Raw genomic sequence first — 21,868 nt, 5'->3', positions numbered from 1 at the left:
ACTATAACTTATCGATAAAAGGGGGGGGCAATAATGGCAATAGTTAAAACAATGAGGGCGTATTTGTAAAATCCGAAATCATACACACTAACTGAAATATAGTGCGAAACAAACCGATTAAAGTCCGCGCGAACCCTAACTTTTCTCTCTGAGCTCGTAATCGGAATCGAAGAATCGATTCGTCAGTAGAATCAAAGGTTCCTACTTTTCTCTCTGAGCTCGTAATCGGAATCGAAATCTATAATCTTTTTTCATCTATTGGGCTCCTCCTTCTCCACCTGTTGTTCTCCGTTTGAGAGACTAGAGTCCCGAGCTCAAATTTGATTTGTTTGTTGAGTCTTCTGCGATAAAACTGTTTGATTATGAATACGTGTAGATAAATAGATGACAAAGTTGCATACTTGCATGTTTATTTCAATGTCTGTGAAGTGCTACATTACTATAGATTTGAAGTTTTGATTTATATGTGATTGAAAGGTACAATGTCACCGGAACATAGAGATACACATTGGAAGAGGTCTCGTCCCCAATCTGACGACGATGACGATACTGGAAGCAAAAGGAGACATCGTGGTTCTGACGACAGAGACTCTCTTGCGATTGACACTGTGTTCCGTTACCTCTGCCCTGTTAAAAAGATTGGGAGTGTCATTGGGAGAGGAGGAGACATTGTCAAGCAGCTGAGGATGGAGACGAGGGCGAAGATTAAGATAGGAGAGGCGGTTACAGGGTGTGATGAGCGCGTGGTTACGATCTTTAGCGCTAGTGATGAGACTAATGAGGTTGGAGATGGAGAGAGAGTTCTTCTTTCTCCTGCGCAGGATGCTTTGTTCAGGGTTCATGATAGAGTGGTTGCTGCGGATGGTGGAGATGGATCTGATGGAGAGAGGAATGTTACTGCTAAGATGCTTGTTCCTTCGGATCAGATTGGGTGTGTGCTTGGGAGAGGTGGCCAAGTTGTTCAGAACATTCGGAGTGAGACTGGTGCTCACATTCGTATAGTCAAGGACAGGAACATGCCTCTTTGTGCCTTGAGTTCAGATGAGCTCATTCAGGTATGTGTAGGTTCTTTGTGTGTTTATACTTTTGATTGATGACTTCTCTGATGTCTTTCTTTTTTTAGATATCTGGAGAAGTGCTGATTGTTAAGAAGGCTCTGCATCAGATTGCTTCCCGCCTCCATGAGAATCCTTCGCGTACTCAGAACATTCTTTCTTCTGCTCCTCCACTCATGAGCCATGCGTGTGGTTCTCGAATTGTGGGGATTGCTCCGCTGATGGATCCCTATTCAAGAGATTTGTCACGCCCTTTATACCAAGCTCTTAGAAACGACCCACCGGCGGCTACAGATTTTTATATCAGGCTAGTCTCGCCGGCTGATAATATTGCAAGTGTTATTGGTAAAGGCGGTGCTCTGATCAATCAGCTTCGACAGGAAACGAGAGCGACCATTAAAGTTGATAGCGCTAGAACCGAAGGAAACGATTGTTTGATAACTATATCAGCAAGAGAGGTTTTGACTTTTTTTTCTTCTTTTGAGTAAGAATGGTTTGTTCTAGTTTTGGTTCCTTGAACTGTGTCTTAAATCTGTTTCAGGTTTTCGATGAGGCGTATTCTCCAACCATAGAAGCGGCTATGCGGCTGCAGTCAAAGTGCAGCGACAAGGTGGAGAGAGACTCTGGACTTGTTTCGTTCACGACTCGCCTTCTTGTGCCGAGTTCTAGGATTGGTTGTCTTCTTGGTAAAGGAGGAGCTATCATAACCGAGATGAGGAGAATGACCAAAGCTAACATCCGTGTACTAGGGAAGGATAATCTTCCTAAAGTTGCATCTCAAGATGATGAGATGGTTCAGGTAAAAATTCACAATAACGTAGTGCCACTCCTCTAATTGCTTCTAACAGCAGAAGCAATTTTGATATTTTCAGATTTCTGGAGAGTTTGATGTTGCCAAGGATGCTCTCATACAAATTACGTCAAGATTAAGAGCCAACGTGTTTGACCGGGAAGGTTCTGTTTCTACACTTATGCCGGTCTTGCCTTATGTTCCTGTTGCGCTAGATGCTGGTGATAGATTGGACTATGATAGGAGAGATAGCAGAAGACCTGAACGCTCGAATCATTATCCTGGTGGTTATGGCTCTAGTGGTCTGTCTGAAGGTTATTCGCGTTATGGTGCACCGGTATGTCTGCTTAAAGGTTCAATTCATGTTGTTTTCAACGTTTCAGTTCTCTGTGAATGACTCTTTGGACGTGTTTTTGTAGGTTGGTGGTAGTAGTAGTAGTAGTACATATGGAGTGTATGGAGGTTATGCATCTGGACGCAGTGGCAGTTCTGGGTGAGATTTTATTTCTCCCCTGTTGTATTTAGTATTTACCGTTTAGAACTTTGGTTACCAAGTGCTTCTAATGTTGATATCTTACACATACTTTTGTTTTTCATTTGCCTAACAACTCTTGTCATCAGGTTATCCAGCCATTCCTCTAGCCATCGACGCAGAAGCTATGATTATTAGACGCTACTAGTGGCTGATTAAAAAGGTATGATTACGATATGATTTGTTTAAGTCCTTTTAAACTTAGTTTACCTATATCCAGTTTAGCCCCCAAGTTCATAAGATAGTCTGATCTGATTTGTCCCGGTGTCAGATTCTGATACACTGTTTTCTCCCTTTTTGACCTTTTTCCCCTGTCCCAATAAAAACAGTGTGAGATCCTGAAGCCTGAAGCCAACCCCAAAGCCCACAGCTGAAGCCTTTTCACCAAACAAGATGACAAAGCTGAAACCACCTAATTGTACCTAGGAGAATCATTATATATGGATGGGATATTTAAGTTTGTTTTCATTGTCCACTTGTGACCAAAATACTGCCAAGTTTTCCTACCCAGTTAAACCATATCTAGTTGCATGTAATATCTTTCAGTTTACCTTGTCTTTCCTCGGATCAGAATCTGAAACCTTTAGTTTGGTTGTGCGTAGTTCCATTTTTATGAATTATATAACTTATGTTAAACGGTCTTAAGTTATACAGCATTCTTAAGCATCTCTCTGACAGGTTAGCGCAAAGTATAGCCTTATCACCAATCTTTAAGAGTCTTCAAACTTCATACTAATCTGCATGAAAGCGATGACTGAGTATATACCACAGTTCTCGCCAAGATGACGTTGTTCAGGTAAATAAACCACTTGGGCATCAAATTGTTGTCCCTTTTTGTCCACATGAAAAGGTATATACATTTCTTCTCTTTCTCTCTACGTTATTTCCTTGCACAATATGCTTCTCTGCAGCTGTCAAGTGTACATGTTGCTTTTTCTGGAAGATTCTCGTCGTTGTGGAAGCAGAAAGACATCAAATCAATGGTTGAGTGGGCAGACACCAGAATCTAGAGATATTTAAGACTGTGATTGTCTGATTGATCGGTTTCAAGTAGAGAACAACACAGTGAAAGCTTTAGAGATGATGGAAATGATGCAGAAGTGTGGCTATGAAATTGATTTTGAGACTCATTGGTCTTTGATTAGTAACATGAGCTCTTCTTGTAAAGGAATAAGACATCTGGTCAAGGATTCTTGTCAGGCTTCTCACTGGGAATGGGGGATAACTTTGAAATGTAAAAGTTTCGTGTGCTTATGTAATTTTACGATCATGTAGAGCCAGACTTATTATTCTCGTCAACTTTTGCGTTATTTAAATTATACCACTGTTAAGTATAATCAACTAATAAGCCAACTCAAAAGCGTGAAAATCATATCTTCAAAATCCAAAAAGCATACACACACACTTTTGTAAATATTTTCATTTGGATTTGGTGTCCTGCCTCAGTTTACCTTGTCTTTACTCGGATCAGAATCAGAAACCTTTAGTTTGGTTATGCGTAGTTCCATTTTTATGAACTATATAACTTATGTTAAACGGTCTCGTTATACAGCATGCTTAAGCATCTATCTGACATGTTATCACCAAACATTAGCTTATAATCAATCTTTCAGAGTATTTAAAGATCATATGCAGGTAAATAAACCACTTGGGGCGATGAGTGAGAATATATCACAGTTCTCCGCAAGACGATTTTGTTCAGGTAAATGAACCACTTGGGCATCAATCTTTTGTCCCTTTTGGTCCACATGAAAAGGTATACATTGCTTCTTCTCTTTTTCTCCAAGTTATTTCCTTGCACAATATGCTTCTCTGCAGCAGTCAAGTACATGTTGCTATTTCTGGAAGATTCTCGTCGTTGTGGAAGTAGAAAGACCTATCTAATCAATGGTTGAGTTAGGGCAGGCACCGAGTCTAGAGATGTTTAAGACTGTGAGTGATCGGTTTCGAGTAGGGAACAACACAGTGAAAGCTTCGGAGATGATGCAAAAGTCTGGCTATGATTAGTAACATGAGCTCTTGCAAGGAGAAGAAAACATCTGGTCAAGGATTCTTGTCTAGGCTTCTCTCTGGGAATGGGGGATAACTTTGAAATGTAAAAAAATCGTGTCCTTCTTATGTAATTTTACGATCATGTAGAGACAGACTTGTTATTCTCGTCAACTTTTGCGTCATTTAATTTGAGTTATTATATCACTGTTAAGTATAATCAACTAATAAGCCAACTCAAAAGCGTGAAAATCATATCTTCAAAATTCAAAAAGCATACACACTTTTGCAAATATTTTCATTTGGGTTCGGTGTCCTGCTTCAGTTTGATATACTTTATATTTTGATATCTTTATTTTTTACTAATCAAAGTGTGCGTTTGACACGACCATTTGAGTTTCAACATCTCCCATCATTTGGGGGTTTGTTAAATCATATTCCAATGGAGACATTATTCTAACTTATCACACTCCGCATCAAGTAATAATGTTTAACTACTCCACATGCATGGTTCCTTCAACAAGAAAATCTTCTTTAGTTTAGCTCAAGATTTTTATACAAAAATGGACAGAGTTTATGTTATCCAGGTTTGGAAAGATTAATCAATTTGGTGGATTAGGAAGGTTGAATGCATAGGTCCATAAAGAATACCCTTTCATGCAAAGTCTATGAAATTATATAATAATATTATAGAAGGGCGAGGGATACCTTTAGCAAGTACAAGGACCTTATCATAACCACTACATGTCCCAAATGCATGCACTATATATACACCGAGTGATTACTCGTAACACTCACACTATATAATTCTTACGCCCCAAGAAACTCAACACTATATAATTCTTACGTCCCAAGAAACTCAACACTCAACATAGCCCTACGTTTCTGCACAAGAAACCTAAAACACCTTCAAGAATTGACGAAAATGAAGTCAGGTCAGGCTGAAATCGTGGAAACAAGCAAAGCTATTCAAAAGAGCGGTTTGATGAGCAGAAGAAATGCGATTCTCGAGTTTATCCTCAGGATTGTAGCCTTTTTCAACACCATAACCAGTGCAATCCTCATGGCAACCACTAACGAAACTCTGCCTTTCTTTGCTCAATTCATACGGTTCCATGCCGAATACAGCGATCTTCCAGCCTTAACGTATAAGACTTTGAATCTTTTGGACTCATTCACCTGTCTTTGGTAACGCCTGGATCAATTCTTAAAAGAGTTTTTGCCTTTGGTTTGGTTAATCAAACAGGTTCTTTGTGATTGCAAATGCTGTTGTAAGTGGTTACCTCATCTTGTCTTTACCTCTGGCCTTTGTACACATCGTCAAGAGCAAGACTCAGAACAGTAGAGTTCTTCTTATCATCCTTGATGTGGTAAGCCATTAGCCATCACATCAGCAAACCAAACTGTTTCCTGTCTCACAAGCCTGTGCCTTCTCGTTAGCTAAGAATTTGATTTCTTACCTCATGTGTTAGGCAATGTTGGGTCTTCTAACAGCTGGAGCATCCTCAGCAGCAGCTATTGTCTACTTGGCACACAAAGGGAACAACAACACAAACTGGTTTTCTATTTGTCAACAGTTCAACTCCTTCTGTGAGCGTATCTCAGGGTCTTTGATTGGATCTTTCGTTGCCGTTTTCCTCCTCATTCTTCTCATTCTCCTCTCGGCTATTGCTCTCTCCCGACGCCACTAAAGACCTGGTCTTAACATAATATACAAGTTTTCTTTTAAGAAATACATGATTTAGTGTGTACAAATGTGAAATTCAGCTTTCCCTCGTCTGTCCTCTGCATTTGTGGTTTTTTTCTCATATCCATTGTAATTTTCTAAGTGGTTTATGTAACGGGTGACTGTTGTGTGTGTGTTTATTAACCATCAGTTATCACAATATCTTATTTTCTTTTTCAGTATATATAATCTATGCTAAATCCATATTCATGAAATTAACATAATAGCTGATGATGACAAGACAAATCCAATTTTTATAACCTCAACACATTACCTATCTATCTATAATAATAAAACAGGCTTTTCTCTCACCTTAGCTCTCCACGTCCTTTTTTAGGGGTGGGCATTCGTTGACACGTGTCGAGATCTAAGTGGGTGTATGTTTTTTTTAAGCGAGCTGTCAAAATCTGTGAACATCTTCTGGGCTATATGTTATTTATTTGACACTTTAAGCCCAAACTTAGAAACCCACCAATGCATTAGGGCTTTTTTCATCTTCTTCTTACGGCTCACCGTGGACGAAGAAAACACAGAGAAACTTGAATCACCGTCTTGAACATAACGTTTTCATCATCCATAACTCTGTTCTTAACTCCACCTCCCCCCTTTTAATTCGCTCCTCCCACTTGAAGTAATCAATATAACTCTTCGTATTCTACCTTAACCGGCTTCAGCCTCAGATATAAATACGGCATCTCACCTTCCTGCGATGCGCACCTCATCTCAAACGAAATTTAGCAGCAAACTCTTTCCTAGCAAATTCGATCTGAGAGCTGGCCGATACTCCAATACTGCAAAGGTCCGTCTGGTTTGGTTTTGGGAGGCTATGAATATCAACAAGGGAGGGGAACTTATGAGTGTTGACATGTTGCTCATCCATGAGAATGTAAGCACCTTCTTCTCCTTTTAAACCCTCTTAACGGTTTCATTTTGTCCAAATGTCTAATATTTTGTCTTCATCGCTCCATCAGTAACAAAAAACATTTATTTGGTTATCAGGCAAGAAGAAAAAAGATCAGCAAGAGAATGAATATACTTCAGGATATAGTTACTGGTTGCAACCGGATAACAGGGAAAGCAGCACTGCTTGATGAAATTATAGAATATGTGCAGACAAGTTGAGGTATAAACTCTTCTTAAGATAGGATTCAAAATTAGATTTAAACTCTTCTTAATATCTGAAACATGTGGTTTGTTTTTCTTCAGTTCTTTTCCATGAAGCTGGCTACTATAAATTCAAGTTTGGAGTCAAACCCTGATGCTGCTTTATCTATAGAGGTAAAAGAAATATGCTTTTTGGAGTTGGCGATAATACAATCTTGCTATTAATGTTCTGTATCAATAATGTGTTGCATCTGTATGAATGTATGTATACGTGATTCAGCCGGGAGAGTCGTTAACACAGTCTCTTACGCAATAGCTTGCTTATGGTAAAGACTTCTGTCATGAATATATTATCATGCCAAGAACATGCCTAGATTCTCAGACACGCAATCTCCCTCAAGTGATGGATTTGTTCAAGCCAAGGTAATTAGTAGTTAATGTCATAGATTCTGAAGACGATTTGACAACGCATGTGCTCAAATATTTTTTTGTTTCTGTTTGGATTTTCTGATACACGGATCCTGAAAAATTGATCTACAAAGTAATTTTCAAATGGGTTTTGGAGATGTCCAGCAACAGAGTAGCAACAACAGTTGTAAGCCAATATTTAAAGCCAAATTCTCTAATGGAATACTTAAGAACCAATCTTCATGCTAATTATATCTTTTATGTTTTCAGGTTCTGAGGCAACATTACAGATGAAGCCTCAGCCATGTGAAGAAGGTGTTCTATTCTGTTTCAATAACATGCCTTAATGCCTATGTTCTTATCCCTCTCTCTCTTTTTATTTGGATGCATTATCGACCTTTTTACTTTGTTATCCAGGTGATCCAGTGGGCAACATAGGGAGAATAAACACACGCTCTTTGTTTAAAAGTTGTGTTGACCACATGGTGATATGTCTCCACTTTTTTTTAAACCGATTACTCTCCACGTTGATTGATAATTCCCCATGCTTAAATGATAGAAAAGAATGCATCACTGATATACATAAGATAGTTACGCAGATTTTCTAGAATGTAGTTTGAGGTTGAACACCCAACCTAAATGGTTTCAACCGCAACTACAAGTAATGATGTGAGTTGTTTGGAAATTTCTCTACAAGACAAATCAGTAAAAAATATTTTTTTTTCCAGTAAAAAAATATTTGATAGAGTTAAATTGGTTGAATCAAAATCAGTAATTAAAAAAAATCATATCAGATCAATAAAAATACAAACCCATCACCTTGGTCTTAAAATAGCGCTTGGCGCTCAATGGTGATGAGCTTTGTGCCTTGCGAGTTGCCCCATGCGGATAGTCTTAAAAAAAAGTTAGGTTTGTATACAAGACATAAGAGACATTAACATGATAAATATGAAAACAGTACGAAGCTTTAGAGGGAGATTAAAATAATGAACATGCACACAACATAAAACTTTTAGAGACAGGTTACTTTATTAAGGACCAATGCCTTTGTGGTGCATGACCAAAAGTTTTTTTTTAATTCAGTGACGAAAGCTACGATCTTTAGTATTCCTTTGTTAAAAGTTAAAACACAGACCATAAAATAAAAATACAAACAATTTGAATCATCTGTAGTTAGACTAAAACTATAGTTAAAAGATATCAAAATAATAATCTTCTATTAAACTTTTAATAATTGAATAAGTTTACAATTGTTAAAACAAATAGTCAAATAAATTGTTTTAATAAAAAAACATTAAATTATTTTAATTTCTGTTGAGCAATAAGTTAAACATTTTAAATATATTTATATTGTTTTACAGATAAGACTAATTAACTTATAACACTAATAATTAATAAAACACTATTCAAATCATTAATATATATATGGTCACTGAGTACACAACTTCTTAGTTTTGACAAATTATGACATAAAATGGGTCGGGAGTTTATTTAACTGATGCTAATTTTAAATGATCATCATTAACAGTGCCCACCCAAATAATTGTCACACAAATCAGAATTCAAAGAACCGAGCCAAATCTGATTCCAAAAAATAGTGTTGAATTCAAACCAAAATCGACCCAATCAAAAACGAAATATTTAGGGTATTCAATCCAATCTGATATATATATGTACTTAAATATATTAGCTATTTTGAGATTTAATATCCAAAAAATATCTAACCTATATAAAATATTTTAAAATTGTATAAAATATGTGAAAATATATACAAGTAATAAAAAATAAATATCTAAAATAGGTAAACAATATTCAAATCACCAAAATACTTGAAATATCTGTTAATTCTTTATCTAAATATTCAAATCAAACCAATTTTTATGTTAAATTTAAATATGTTGACATATATTATTAAAATATATATGTTATATATTATTTTTTTTGAGGAATTAAATTATATATAAATTTTAAAATAATTTAAAGAGGTTATTCAAACCCGAACTGAAACCGCAAAGATCCAAACCAAATCCAAACCAAATTTTTTGAATACTCGAATGAAGCTAAATTTTTTAACCCCGAATCCAAAACCCGGCAAACATCCCAACAAACCTAAACATACAAACATCTTAATTCATGTAAGAATTAACATACGAACCCGGCGCGTAGCGCCGGAATACCCCTAGTATGTTATACAACGGTATCATCTTGAAGTTACAGCTGTATCCACTCCGTTATGACGAGAGTAAATATTTCATCATCAATCTGTCATCATCCTCCTCAATCAAACTGTATCCACTCGGTTTTTTCACTCCTGTATCATCAAACATCTTCCTTACTTTCTGCACTCTCTCCCACTCACCTGTAGAAGCATATATATTTGAGAGCAACATATAGTCACCGCTCTCGCCTTTTCTCATACTGAGCAGTTTCTCGTTAGCATACTTCCCTAACTCCACATTCCCATAAATCCTACAAGCACCTAAAAGAGTTCTCCACACAATAGCATTAGGTTCAATCTCCATCGACTCCACAAACATGAACGCTTCATCTAACAGCCCTGCTCTCCCCAACATATCTACCATACAACCATAATGCTTTATGTTCGGTTCAATCTTGTACACATCCTTCATAAGTCGAAAATACTCACGCCCTTCGTTAACCTTCCCAGAGTGGCTGCAAGCTAATATAACTCCGATGAACGTCACCTCGTTTGGCCAGACTCTCAACCTCTGCATCTCTTCAAACATTTCGATCGATCCCTCCGCGTGATGCAGAGCCAAACCAACGATCAAAGTGTTCCAAGACGACAAGTCTCGCTCTTTCATCCCTCTAAACACTTGGATCGCGCTGTCTATGCTTCCGCATTTCGCATACATGTCGATCAGAGCATTCCAAACGGGAGTGCCTATATACATTGACCTCGAAACCGAAGCCGTTTCCAAGACGTAGAGATGGATTCTCCTCCCGGTTTCAGAGTCTCCCAAGTCAGCACAAGCAGACAACAAACTCAGAACCGTCACAACGTCTGGATGCTCACCAGCATCCCTCATCTCCTTGAATATACTCAAAGCCTCCTTAGGGAAACCACAACTCACATAGCCAGAGATCATTGCGTTCCAAGTCACAACATCTTTCTCTTTAAACCTATCGAAAAGCTCCCTCGCTCTATCCATCTCCCTACATTTCAAACAACCAGTAATCATCACGTTCCAAGCAACCTGATCTTTCTCCGGCATTTCGTCGAACACCCTAATAGCCTCATCTATCTTCCCTCTCTTAGCATACCCAGAAGTCAAAGAAGACCAAGCAACCTTATGAGCTTTAGCAGAATCATCAAAAAGCTCGCTTGCAATTTCAAGATCTCCACAGTTAGCGTGAAAAAGAATCAAAGCGTTCTTAACATATTCATTAGAAGCAAACCCATGTCTCATTACTTTCCCATGAAACGCAAAACCGTTACTCCTCCACTCAAGCCTCGAGCATGCCTTGAGAACGAACGTGAACGTGTACCTATCAGGCCTCACGCCTCGTTTCTCCATCTCTTTATACAAAGCAACGGTCTTTGCTGGTTTCATGCTCTGAGAAGAGCCGCGCAGCACGTGGTTACATATGGATACGTCTAGTTTGGGAATTACGTCGAACAGCTTGTGTGCGTAAGTGAGCGCGCCGGGGACAGATAATGAAGCTGAGTACAGTAGCTCTCCGACAACGGAGAGATCGGACATGAGGTTGTTAACGACCATGAAAGCTTGAATTTGCTTCAAAGATCGGAGATTTGTGCAGTTCTGCCATAGTTTTGGTCGGTGACGAGTAGCGGTTCGGTCGTTGGTTTGCTTCCTGATCATCGCGTTTCACATCTCTCCGTTTCGCTCGGTATGAATATATGATTTCCGGTTTAGTAAATTCGAACCGGAATCAAAATCAATTAATGTAATTTCCGTTCATGCTAACCGGTTTATGCACTAATCTTGTTTTCTTGTTGATTATAATACCATGAGTAACCATGAGCGGTGATTCGGTGAAGTTAAACACTCGTACTGTAGCTGCTCCTTGTTGGTGGTGAAACACTAATGTCTGTTGTCTGTTTTCTCAGTTACTAGTCTTAGTGAGTTTGTTCGTATCTTCTTGGTCTGACATTGTTGCCTAACTCTTTTGAAAGTGACTTTTCAAGTAATTGATCTGTCACTACTCAAACCATTTATTACGGTTAGTCCTTTTTTTTGACAATTGACTCTGTTTTGTACAAGTTTGTATGATTGATCGATCATGATTAAAGACAAACTTATGGATGTGAACTTAATTACTAAGAGATGATGTGACTGAGACCAGCAAGTTAGTTTGGATTAGCTTAAAGAAGCATGGAGAGTTTGTAAATAATTGGGAGTTATGGACATAATTATCATGAATTTCAGTATTAAAGAAAAGCAAATTTTTTTCTTTTTTTTTTGCATTGAGAGAGTTGTTTAAGGTAGTGATTAGTGACTTGTTTCCCACGCGGACCACGCCTTTAATTGCTATCGCTTGTCAGGGTGATGCATGCACTATTGAACGGTAGTAAAAAGAAACTTGGCTAATCTAATGTCTTTTTCTCTAATTATGTCGAAAAGGGACCTTGATTTTTTTTATGGGGACCTTGTTTATATCCGAGTTTATTTGCATTTTATGATGATTTCGTTATAAGCTTTTTACTGTAAAAGTTGTTACGTACCAGCCTAAAAGCTGCACCAACTACCAAACCAAGCTACAAGTGTTTGAACCTTTTCAGTACGATGTTGCAGATTGAGCATGATGCAAAGTAGTATCTGCTCAGATGGCATGATTCAAGGCTCTGTTTTTGATTACATAGGTGTGTGGCTTATTGGTTTTTACAATGTCTGATCAAGTACACTTTACGCAGGATATTTGTAACAACAGTTGTGTGAAGCGTGGATCGATAGAATATCGACAAGTGGCACCATTTATGAAGGCAATATTGAAGTATGTTAGGACCATGCAGAGTGTAGAAGCTGGCAATATGGAGTCAGCATGACATTTATAGAGGTTTGTCCCCATTGTCCTTTACATCATCTGTAGCCATTATGATTCTCTTTTGATCCATGATCACTTCTCTCCCTCTTCTTCTGCTTCAGCTTTCACATTCACATTTATTCATTAAAAGAAAAAAAAACTGATTTCTTTTTGTGTTTGTTTGTACAAATCTTTATGATTTTGTCTTTATTGTTCTCTTATTTGATGAAGATACTTGTTATATACCCCACAAGCTTGGAGCCCACCTCAATAAATCCATCTTTCATAGCCTTCATGAACATTAAGCTACTCATCCTTGTATGGTCTAGTATAGGGTCTAGTAAAAATCTCTTTAATGTCACCGTTCACCTTCATAAATTATCTACCTTTCTTGTTAGGAAATTTTTACCTTGCTGATAACATTTGTACACCTGCAAAGTACCATAACCACATAAAAATCAAATCAAGGTAAGAATTCTTGAGTTTACACCAGAAGTCTATGTTTTAAACTGAACTGATGTATAATTGTGGTGCTACTGTGTTATCAGAGGATGTCCAAATGTTTCTGAATATATTGTTTGTTATTGTTCTTTTATCTAATGTGAAAACTTTGATACTCTATGAGTCACTGACTTGACACCAATAAAGGTGTAGAAACCAATGACATTTCATTAAATTATGAAGAAAACCACTGCACAAGAGAAGTCTTTTCAGAAAGAAGTACATAATTTCTCTACAACCACAAAATGCTTCCTAAATAATTTAGGAAGCATAATGCCGTGTATTTTCTTGACAAGACTATTATTGTATAAGTTGATTTTGTGCATTCCTAATATAGTGTTGCGTGTGAGTTTTATTGTAGTCATAATGTTTCTGTTCGTTTGCTTACACAGGTTAGAATTTTACTATATCCAGAGAAACGAAACAGATGAGTTGTGCAGAAAGTGTTTGCAATAATGAAATTACTTGCAACGACAAAGTTTTCTCCTGCTTCATGCTCTATGTCTCATTGATTTGTTTCTCTAGTGTCAGTTTCCTATTAGTCACCGCCTTTTTAACAGCATTTAGTATCTACTCTCTTTTAGTAAAGGTTGATGAGAGTAAGAAAAGTGAAAAGAGAAACCAATAATGTAGTGTGACTTAATAAGAGACTACTAGTTATAGTTGTGGAATTTAAGGCGTTAGACTTGCAAAAGTAACCTAAGGGTGACAAAAACAAACCAAAGGCATCTTATTCATTTTTTCCCAACCATAGTGTTAACTTTATAGGCAAGTCAATGCGGAAGAACAATGATAGCAAATACCAAATGAATCAATGATGAAACTAGAGTCCTAGAACCAGATACTTTGAAGGCGAAAAAGTTGCAGAACCCCTAAATTCTAAGTGGGTTATTGAGTTTTGAACTTTTGGTACACGAGAACAAGATCATCAAAAGTGATGAGGGCTAGATAGTAGTACTTCTAGCACAAGAAATAACCGCTTTGAACTTATGATATAAAGAAGTCACACAGTGGCAGGTAATAATAGATCACCGCCTTTTTTTTGCTTTGGTGTGTGTGTTATCTCTCTCTCTCTGAGAGTTTTGTAAGAGAGGGGGACTTGTTATTCCAGGTCTTTGAGCCACAAAGGGTAATAACTTCTGGAGACCCCATTGTTAATAAATGCTCATCCATGTGAGAGAGCCGGGAAAAGAGGGGATTCATTTCATTTTTCTCGTGTGTGCCTATCTCTCTCCGCTATATATCATCCTTCATCACTCAGATATGCTCAACTTGTAACATTTCTACAACTGTAGCCAAAAGACCATTCCTTTGTGCTCTTATGGTGATGGATGAGATTATCTTTTATTATACACTTCTTCTTTGATCTGTAATAAAAGACTAAGAGAGTTTTGGTTTCTTTTGGGGAAGACAAAATGGGTAGATCACCGTGCTGCGACAAATTGGGTTTGAAGAAAGGGCCTTGGACACCAGAAGAAGACCAAAAACTTTTGGCTTATATTGAAGAACATGGACATGGAAGTTGGCGTTCATTGCCTGAGAAAGCTGGTAAAATGAAACTCTTTATATTCATCTTTGTGCTCTAAATATTCAAAACATTCTTTATCATTTATCTTCCTTCATTCTCAATCTCAGGTCTACATCGATGCGGGAAGAGTTGCAGACTAAGATGGACAAACTACTTGAGACCTGACATCAAAAGAGGCAAATTCAACTTGCAAGAAGAACAAACCATCATTCAACTCCATGCTCTCTTAGGAAACAGGTGGTCGGCGATTGCGACTCATCTGCCAAAGAGAACGGACAACGAGATCAAAAACTATTGGAACACTCATTTGAAGAAACGGTTAGTAAAAATGGGGATTGATCCAGTGACTCATAAACCCAAAAACGAGACTCCTCTTGGTCTATCCAAGAACGCAGCCACGCTTAGCCACATGGCTCAGTGGGAAAGTGCTAGGCTTGAAGCTGAAGCAAGGCTTGCTAGAGAATCAAAGCTTCTTCACTACCAAACCAAAGCATCAACCCATCATCATCATCATGGATTCACTCATAAGACACTGTTAACTAATTGGACAACAAAAACAAACCAAGGTAGAACAAAACAGAACATAGAAACGAAAATAGACATTATATTATTATATTTTGAAGCAAAAAAAAAAAATATAGACATTATTTTGATTATATATCTTTTGTATGCAATGCAGATCAACAACAACTTGAATCTCCGACATCAACAGTGTCATTTTCCGACATGAAAGAACCATCGACCGGACTCTCCGCAAAGATGGAGTTCACTGGATCATCCACGGGTCAGACTCTGATGAAAGAACACGAAAACGATTGGATCAGTTCAACGATTTTCGAAGCCACGCAGATGGAGGAAGGAGTCGAAGAAGGCTTCACGGGTCTCTTGCTAGGAGGCGATACACTAGGACGGAGTTTCTCCGCCGATAAAAACGAGAGGGACGGAGAGAATAGTGGTGGTGAGTGCAACAACTACTTCGAGGACAACAAGAACTATTTGGACAGCATTTTCAACTTCGTTGATCCTTCACCGTCCGATTCTCAGCCAATGTTTTAAATCAAAGGGTTGATATTTCTCCGGGAATGTTTTTGATTTTTTTTTAGTTACTAGTAGTTGTATGAAACAATCATATGATCGATCTTTCATATGAGAACTTTCTGAAGAAAGAAAACAGTTCATAATAGGGTTACATGTCCAACCGTATACTGGTGAATACGAACAACTTAGACAATATCCTTGGACAAACACCACTAAACTAGAAACTATAGTATATTGGTAACATAGTGATAGTGTGGCTGTGGTGAAAACAGCACGTTGACATGTCGACGATTACTATAATAAATGTTGGTTGTTTCATGTCTTTTTCTTGGCTCTCTTGAATCCGATTTTTCCAATTAAATGTGTGAAATTTGATTTAAGAAACATCAAAGCCGAAGTAAAAGACCGGCCAATATATTATTTAATGAAATAATAAATATGATAGTGGTGATAATTGGATACTATTTATTTGGATATGAAACCCATGAAAGTGGACCTGAAATAAATATCCGAAGGGTTTCAGAAAGACATTAATTATTGTGTTGTTGTCATTCAGGGAAATACATGATTTTTGAACTGAAAAAACTTTCAAGGATTTAAGGTGTAGAGTTTAGTTATCGGATGATTCAATTTCCAATATATAATACAATGTAAAATTTATTGAGACTTTTAGAGTAATGCAGATAGAATCGTTCGTTGTAGTCGTGTGATGCGGAAAGAGTACATACATAATGGACTGTCGAAGTGAATCGTAAAAATGTTGTTCATAAGAGACTGGTTGAAAAGGAGATGCGTAATAAGATTAGCTTGATGAGAACAAAGAAGCTGATGCAGTATTGGTTTCTAACAAGAATGTAAATAGTTTAGTGAGTTAAATTCTTTTTTTTTCATTTAGCTCATATAGCTTAGTGAGTTGAATTCTTTTCATTTAGCACTAGTTGTATACAAGTTTTTTTGATGAATAAATTTAGCATTTATTCAAAAAAAAAATGTTGTTCTTAAAGTAATTTATCAATATCACAGATAATTAATCATCATATATAATATAAATAGAGATTATAAAATGATGCATTTGAAATTTAACAAATATTAAAAAAACTCAATAAAATCTTTAGCTAAATCGTTCTAATAAAAAAATTGATATAAAATGCAATTTTTTATGAATAGATTTTGATTCAAGTTTTGTGGAAACACATAAACTAAAAAGAAATATTTTCCAGTTCTTTCAAATTTATGCATCCAAATTTCAAATAACTAACTCCTAAAATATAATTTTTGGCATCTCCTGGAAGAAAGCTTAATTAGGCCCATTTAGAGCCGCATTCAATATAACTCCTGAAGAAAGCTCCTAACTAGGCTCATTAACTCCGAGGCCCATTAAGAGACTAATAATCAGCTATTAGGTGTAGTAGCAGTAAAAGAGGATCGCGCCACCATCACGAATCGCGAGTTTGTGAGAAGACTACGACAAAGGATTTGGCGATGACGCTGCCTCCAGGTCTTTACTCCGGCACCAGCTCTCTTGCTCTTGTATGTATTCTCTCTCTCTCTCTCTCCGATTCGTTTATTAAAAAAAATCTTTTTTTTTTTATTTCTGAGTTCATCTGATTGATCTGAGTCTCTATGTCGCTTCATTGACCAGGTGGCTCGTGCTTCGGCTTTTAGCGTGGGCCTCGTCTACGGGAGCATGAAGCTCAAGTTCCTCAAGGTAAATAGATTCTGATTATAGTATCTCCTATGAATCTCAAAATTCAGTATATCTGATTGATTGATGATTTGTCAGATTAGAATTGGTGGCTACACAAATCTATATATAGGAATTGATTTGCTCATTTGTTTCTGCAACTCCTGAGTTATAATTTTATATTCCTTTTTGCTACATCTACAAGTTTTGGTTTGTTGTATGCTAAGTAAGTACTAACAAATTGTTTTTTTCATCTGCAGATGACGAAGCCACACAAGGTTGAAGCTAATGCTCAGCATTAAACCATTTTTTTCTCCCTTTACAATAAAGATGAGGGGTGAGGTCATGTCTCCCCCTCCCAGTTATCAATTTTTCTTCTTTTCGTTATTCATCTTTCAGCACTAAAAGGAAACAACTTTGTGTCTGTTTAAAGCTTATTATACGGTTCTTAAGACCTTTTTTTTTTTTGGAGCCAAAACCCGAGTCAAGAGCATCTTTACATTTGTTGTCACCATCTAAATTCACTTAAACCTCTCAAATCAAATTCATTACAACACTAATTAAGGACCAGCCATTATATTACTAACATTGTCTTAGTTGTATGTCTTTCGACCATTTGATTTTTTTATCGCTGTTATACCGTCCATCGTTTTTGAGATGTATAGGAATGGTTCCCTGTTAACCTGACTAACCCCAGTCTAGCTCAAGTATACATTTTTTATTTGTTCCCAAAATGCATTCACATATCCTCCTGTTTGGTTGTCAAAGATCGAGCATCATTGATTGAGATTATACAAACAACATTTTTTTATATGTCACATACACAGAAAGAAACACGGTACTGGGCATTTATATATATAAAAAAAACTGGTTTGGACCAGTCAGCTAGTGATATCCAGTAGACAAGTAATTAACCTCCTCTCTCACTATTCTCTTTCTCTACGTACTAAGCTTATATTGTCCATACAAAATAGATTATTATGTGTAAGCATCTACACTTTCACACATGTATCTGCCTCTCGAGTGTGACAGGCTGACAGCAGCGTGTAAATTGCAACCGCGAACAAATACGCAACGTCACCACTGGATAAGTAGTTGTATATTTGGTTGCAATATCGCGTGGTGACTTTTAATATTGTTTATGTTTGTATTATACATTCACGTGATAGATGATTAATGTTAAGCTAAACCTGTTAAAAATTTATATCCCATTGGCCATTGGCCTTTAAGCCATCTCAAAGGGAAATATATAAGCCTTCAGAATATATTGTATACGTAAGTTAATGTTGGTTCTTAATCTATGCGACTTGGCATGGTTGATAAAATATGTCTTAAAGAAAAAACTATAGTCTGAAGGGAGAAAGTGACTGGTTGGATAACTTTGTGGAAATTTGAGCACAAATACTAATTGTATAATCGAGATCTTGGATATTCGGCCATACAACGATTTCCACAAGAGTTATTTAATCAACGATGGAAGAACACGTAAGTTAGTAATGATAAAACCTTCTAATTTGTTACTGTGATGTTATGCTTTTTGTTTATGATGATGACCCATCCACCAATACCCTTCGTTTATATGTGTATATCCAAGACCATTGACTCTTGTACTATAGGGTATTTAAAAGGCAGCATGTGTTTTTTATACTATAACAACTATTATGTTGTAGTCATAACATTCACGTACAGTATAAACCTAAAGAAACCCTAATTGCCTACTTCATTCTTCTTCTTTCTCCTTGAGATAAATTTGTTTTCTTATTTTTTTCCTTGAGTATAGTAAACTCTATTCTTGTAAGAAAGTTTACTAGGGTTTTAACCTTCTAAGTTTAGAGCGATTTATGCTTGTAGACACATGTATGTCGGAAACAAACCAAACAGATAATTTTTTTCTAAAAAAACAGGATTAAAAGTTAACTGATTAGAAATGGTATAAGAAGAATCAAATAGAGGTATTTAATAAAGTCAGTGTGTTTGATAATGTTTGCAAATGTTATTGCTATCGTGGTCTAGTGATTTTGTTTATACATAAACTAGGTTTTAAGATAAGAGAAAACCTAACCTCATGAAATAATTCCATGCATTCCCTAATTTATGCAGGTGTTTCTAGCTATGCTTTAGTAACGGTAAAAATATGAAAAATCTCTAAGATACATACGCGAAACACAATATACTAGGATGAAGTTCATTTTGCTAATTATTGTTTCATGCGAAATGCTAATCTATATTATGAGGCTAAACTTCACAGAGGGGACGTTCATTTTAATAGACAACTGAGTTATCTTCAAAACCCTAGGATTAGAAACATAGAATAGAGGCGAGCTGCCGATCATATCAAAGCGGTTTGGTCATATTTTTTTTTTGAATACTAAGGTTTGGTCATATTTAAATATAGGTATTGCTTACCCCAACACTCTTCTTTCGTAACATTTTTTTTTTGGTAAAATGTTAAATAATCTTATTCCGTAACATAATAGAAAGAAGGAAATCATTTCACTTCTCAACTATAAATAGGTGCATTGTATATAGCCTTTCAAATTTAACTACAAATATCAAATAACATAAGAGGATAGTAGGAGAAATAGAATCAGAGAGAGAACAAAAGAGGGAATCAAAAATTCCTTTTTTCTTATAAATTTTCCAAGTATTACTTCTATATTTCTAAGTTATTGTTAAGATGGAAGATGTGAACAAGTTGAAACCCTCGTTCTTGAGCTCCGATGAGAGTCTGGCTGTTCATGCTGGTGCGTACGTTAACTATACAAATCCATTTTCCCATTAGGATTCTTACTACTTATCTGTTTTTCTTATCACCTCTTAACTATGTACTAGGAATCTGTTATAGGCTTATAAGGTTTGGATAAATCATATGTAAAATCTTTTTTTTTCCTATAAGTTCATACAAAAATATATTAGTTTGTTGTTTTATCCGCTTTGATCCAAATTCTGAAAGTTCAGATAACCTGAAGAAGTTACCAAAATATAATATCCGTTAGAAGATAAACATTTTCTGTTTCATGGAAATTTGTTATATTATATATTCAACGTTAAACATATACGTATATTTTATTTATATATAAAATATTTAGAATTTTATTATATAAAAAGTTTGGTTCCTCAAAATTTGTATTAACATAATCGACACATGTGAATAAAAAATTAAATTTGTGACATGTATTAAAAATTATCTATAAATATATAACAATAATTATCTAAAATAAATCATTAGCTATTCTTTTTAAAAATCCTAACTAAAAGAGAACTGTAAAACTTATTTGATGATAAATTTTTAATGAAAAAAACTTACCAGGATCCTAAAAAAATCTAAAATAAATCTTACACACGACATAGGAAAAATTACAATAAAATATATTTTTCATTTTCTTAAGTTTTCATAAAATTAAACATTAAACAAAACTCGTGCAACGCATCCAATGGCGAAGTTAGGAGTTTTGTCTACTGGGTACACTTTTGATATAAATGAATAAAAGGCAAATGTAAATAATGAACTTGGGTTATTAGTTATAGGTGCACGCCCTACATTTCACCATCTATTCTAACAATTTTTAAATGTTTAGTCTCTCAAAAATTGGAATATAAATAGAATTACACGTGCATGTTCACCCACGATGTTTAATATCATTTCCAACTTTATTTCATACTTTACTTATAATAAAATTTAAAGTAAGAAATATTTTAATTCGACTCTATTTTTCATTAATAGTGGAAATAAAAATAGGTTTACTCCATAAATGAAATAATACTTTTATTTTTTGTTCATTACTTTTTTTTCATTCTAAATAGAGTATACATTTAGAGTAAAATTCAACTCTATTGTAAGGTTAATCTATTTTTAAAAAAAAATTAGTTTTATCTTGTAGATGTTCTGTTGCACAAAAAAAGTTCTTGGAGATGTTCTAAGGTGGCTTCGCCCCTATGCTTATATCTAGTTGTTATTAATAAAAATAATATATAAAATAATTATTAATAAAATAAAAATAATTTCTTTTAAGCTTGTTGTACTATGTTGGCCTTTGGTCTTTTAATAAAACGAGATGACAAAAAAAAAATATTGCAATTGTTGTTTAGGTCGACTATTTCCTTAGTCTTTTTTCTTTTTCTTTTTTGTCGTCGTTTACCTGCATGTAAAGTAAAACAATTCTTCCTCTTGTTCTTATACATCCTTTACGCGTTAACTCTCCGACAAGCCTTTAATTATGGGGATAGTCAGAAGTGCTTGCCTCGTTTAATTTGTTTTGTCTTCTTTTCATTCATTTGATAAGAATGTCAATTTCGTGACTGGACAATGTGTTTGATGGTTTATCGTCAGGTGAAAGATTAGGTCGTGAAATAGTCACAAATTCGATAACGATCCCTATAGTAAGCACAACGACTTACTTCTACAAGAATTCCTCCGAGCTTATCGACTCCAAGGTCCGTTTATAAAAACATATGCTTGTCCTTAAGATTTCTAAAAGAAGTATGTTAATTTGATTAAAATCTAAT

The 21,868-nt window shown here is 35.9% G+C and overlaps 5 protein-coding genes and 1 long non-coding RNA gene across 9 annotated transcripts; 5 read left to right on the top strand and 1 right to left on the bottom strand.

The window, feature by feature from the left end:
• Positions 1-79: 79 nt before the first annotated feature.
• LOC106370564 (KH domain-containing protein HEN4) lies at positions 80-3,696 on the top strand. 4 transcript variants are annotated; one of them, XR_007316987.1, is made up of 9 exons: positions 80-197; positions 478-1,055; positions 1,124-1,513; positions 1,597-1,854; positions 1,928-2,182; positions 2,265-2,338; positions 2,467-2,540; positions 3,056-3,173; positions 3,289-3,696. XR_007316987.1 is itself a non-coding variant. In XM_048742298.1 (8 exons), the coding sequence occupies exons 2-7, from the start codon at positions 483-485 to the stop codon at positions 2,513-2,515; spliced, it is 1,599 nt and encodes a 532-aa protein (XP_048598255.1). In that variant the 5' UTR covers positions 80-197; positions 478-482; the 3' UTR covers positions 2,516-2,540; positions 3,056-3,696. The 4 variants fall into 4 exon arrangements, 2 of the variants coding, with proteins under 2 accessions (XP_048598255.1, XP_048598256.1); XR_007316986.1 differs by having other exon boundaries at positions 3,056-3,227; positions 3,321-3,696; XM_048742298.1 differs by having other exon boundaries at positions 3,056-3,696.
• A 202-nt stretch (positions 3,697-3,898) lies between these two features.
• On the top strand, positions 3,899-6,364 carry LOC106370566 (casparian strip membrane protein 5). The gene is made up of 3 exons (XM_013810570.3): positions 3,899-5,512; positions 5,613-5,736; positions 5,839-6,364. Exons 1-3 carry the CDS (start codon positions 5,292-5,294, stop codon positions 6,055-6,057), a joined length of 564 nt encoding a protein of 187 aa, XP_013666024.2. The 5' UTR covers positions 3,899-5,291; the 3' UTR covers positions 6,058-6,364.
• Positions 6,365-6,605: 241 nt separating this feature from the next.
• On the top strand, positions 6,606-8,183 carry LOC106385696. The gene is made up of 6 exons (XR_007316985.1): positions 6,606-6,978; positions 7,092-7,215; positions 7,299-7,370; positions 7,477-7,791; positions 7,875-7,919; positions 8,022-8,183. It is a non-coding gene; the product is annotated as an uncharacterized LOC106385696 (long non-coding RNA).
• Positions 8,184-9,631: 1,448 nt separating this feature from the next.
• LOC106370565 (pentatricopeptide repeat-containing protein At5g15300) lies at positions 9,632-11,571 on the bottom strand. Its single transcript, XM_022693517.2, has one exon. The coding sequence runs from the start codon at positions 11,447-11,449 to the stop codon at positions 9,836-9,838; it is 1,614 nt and encodes a 537-aa protein (XP_022549238.2). The 5' UTR covers positions 11,450-11,571; the 3' UTR covers positions 9,632-9,835.
• A 2,604-nt stretch (positions 11,572-14,175) lies between these two features.
• Positions 14,176-15,823, top strand: LOC106372146 (transcription factor MYB16). The gene is made up of 4 exons (XM_048742296.1): positions 14,176-14,436; positions 14,523-14,660; positions 14,748-15,206; positions 15,320-15,823. Exons 2-4 carry the CDS (start codon positions 14,528-14,530, stop codon positions 15,694-15,696), a joined length of 969 nt encoding a protein of 322 aa, XP_048598253.1. The 5' UTR covers positions 14,176-14,436; positions 14,523-14,527; the 3' UTR covers positions 15,697-15,823.
• A 1,215-nt stretch (positions 15,824-17,038) lies between these two features.
• On the top strand, positions 17,039-17,826 carry LOC106370567. Its single transcript, XM_048742297.1, has 3 exons — positions 17,039-17,208; positions 17,321-17,386; positions 17,623-17,826. The coding sequence occupies exons 1-3, from the start codon at positions 17,161-17,163 to the stop codon at positions 17,662-17,664; spliced, it is 156 nt and encodes a 51-aa protein (XP_048598254.1). The 5' UTR covers positions 17,039-17,160; the 3' UTR covers positions 17,665-17,826.
• The last annotated feature ends 4,042 nt before the right edge of the window (positions 17,827-21,868 follow it).

This window comes from Brassica napus, chromosome A10, assembly GCF_020379485.1.
Source record: "Brassica napus cultivar Da-Ae chromosome A10, Da-Ae, whole genome shotgun sequence".
Classification (NCBI taxonomy): Eukaryota; Viridiplantae; Streptophyta; class Magnoliopsida; order Brassicales; family Brassicaceae; genus Brassica; species Brassica napus.
Note: the sequence above shows the minus strand (reverse complement) of the source record. Positions and strands in the feature narration are given on the sequence as shown.

Excerpts from the sequence above, each read along its gene's own strand:
- LOC106370564 (XM_048742298.1), top strand. The coding sequence starts at position 483 with ATGTCACCGGAACATAGAGATACACATTGGAAGAGGTCTCGTCCCCAA. Across the intron at positions 2,183-2,264 it reads ATTCGCGTTATGGTGCACCG|GTTGGTGGTAGTAGTAGTAG; the intron begins GTATGTCTGCTT and ends GTGTTTTTGTAG. Across the intron at positions 2,339-2,466 it reads GGACGCAGTGGCAGTTCTGG|GTTATCCAGCCATTCCTCTA; the intron begins GTGAGATTTTAT and ends TCTTGTCATCAG.
- LOC106370566 (XM_013810570.3), top strand. The coding sequence starts at position 5,292 with ATGAAGTCAGGTCAGGCTGAAATCGTGGAAACAAGCAAAGCTATTCAA. Across the intron at positions 5,513-5,612 it reads AGCGATCTTCCAGCCTTAAC|GTTCTTTGTGATTGCAAATG; the intron begins GTATAAGACTTT and ends TTAATCAAACAG. Across the intron at positions 5,737-5,838 it reads TTCTTATCATCCTTGATGTG|GCAATGTTGGGTCTTCTAAC; the intron begins GTAAGCCATTAG and ends CTCATGTGTTAG.
- LOC106370565 (XM_022693517.2), bottom strand. The coding sequence starts at position 11,449 with ATGATCAGGAAGCAAACCAACGACCGAACCGCTACTCGTCACCGACCA.
- LOC106372146 (XM_048742296.1), top strand. The coding sequence starts at position 14,528 with ATGGGTAGATCACCGTGCTGCGACAAATTGGGTTTGAAGAAAGGGCCT. Across the intron at positions 14,661-14,747 it reads TTCATTGCCTGAGAAAGCTG|GTCTACATCGATGCGGGAAG; the intron begins GTAAAATGAAAC and ends TCTCAATCTCAG. Across the intron at positions 15,207-15,319 it reads GACAACAAAAACAAACCAAG|ATCAACAACAACTTGAATCT; the intron begins GTAGAACAAAAC and ends TATGCAATGCAG.
- LOC106370567 (XM_048742297.1), top strand. The coding sequence starts at position 17,161 with ATGACGCTGCCTCCAGGTCTTTACTCCGGCACCAGCTCTCTTGCTCTT. Across the intron at positions 17,209-17,320 it reads GCACCAGCTCTCTTGCTCTT|GTGGCTCGTGCTTCGGCTTT; the intron begins GTATGTATTCTC and ends TTCATTGACCAG. Across the intron at positions 17,387-17,622 it reads TGAAGCTCAAGTTCCTCAAG|ATGACGAAGCCACACAAGGT; the intron begins GTAAATAGATTC and ends TTTCATCTGCAG.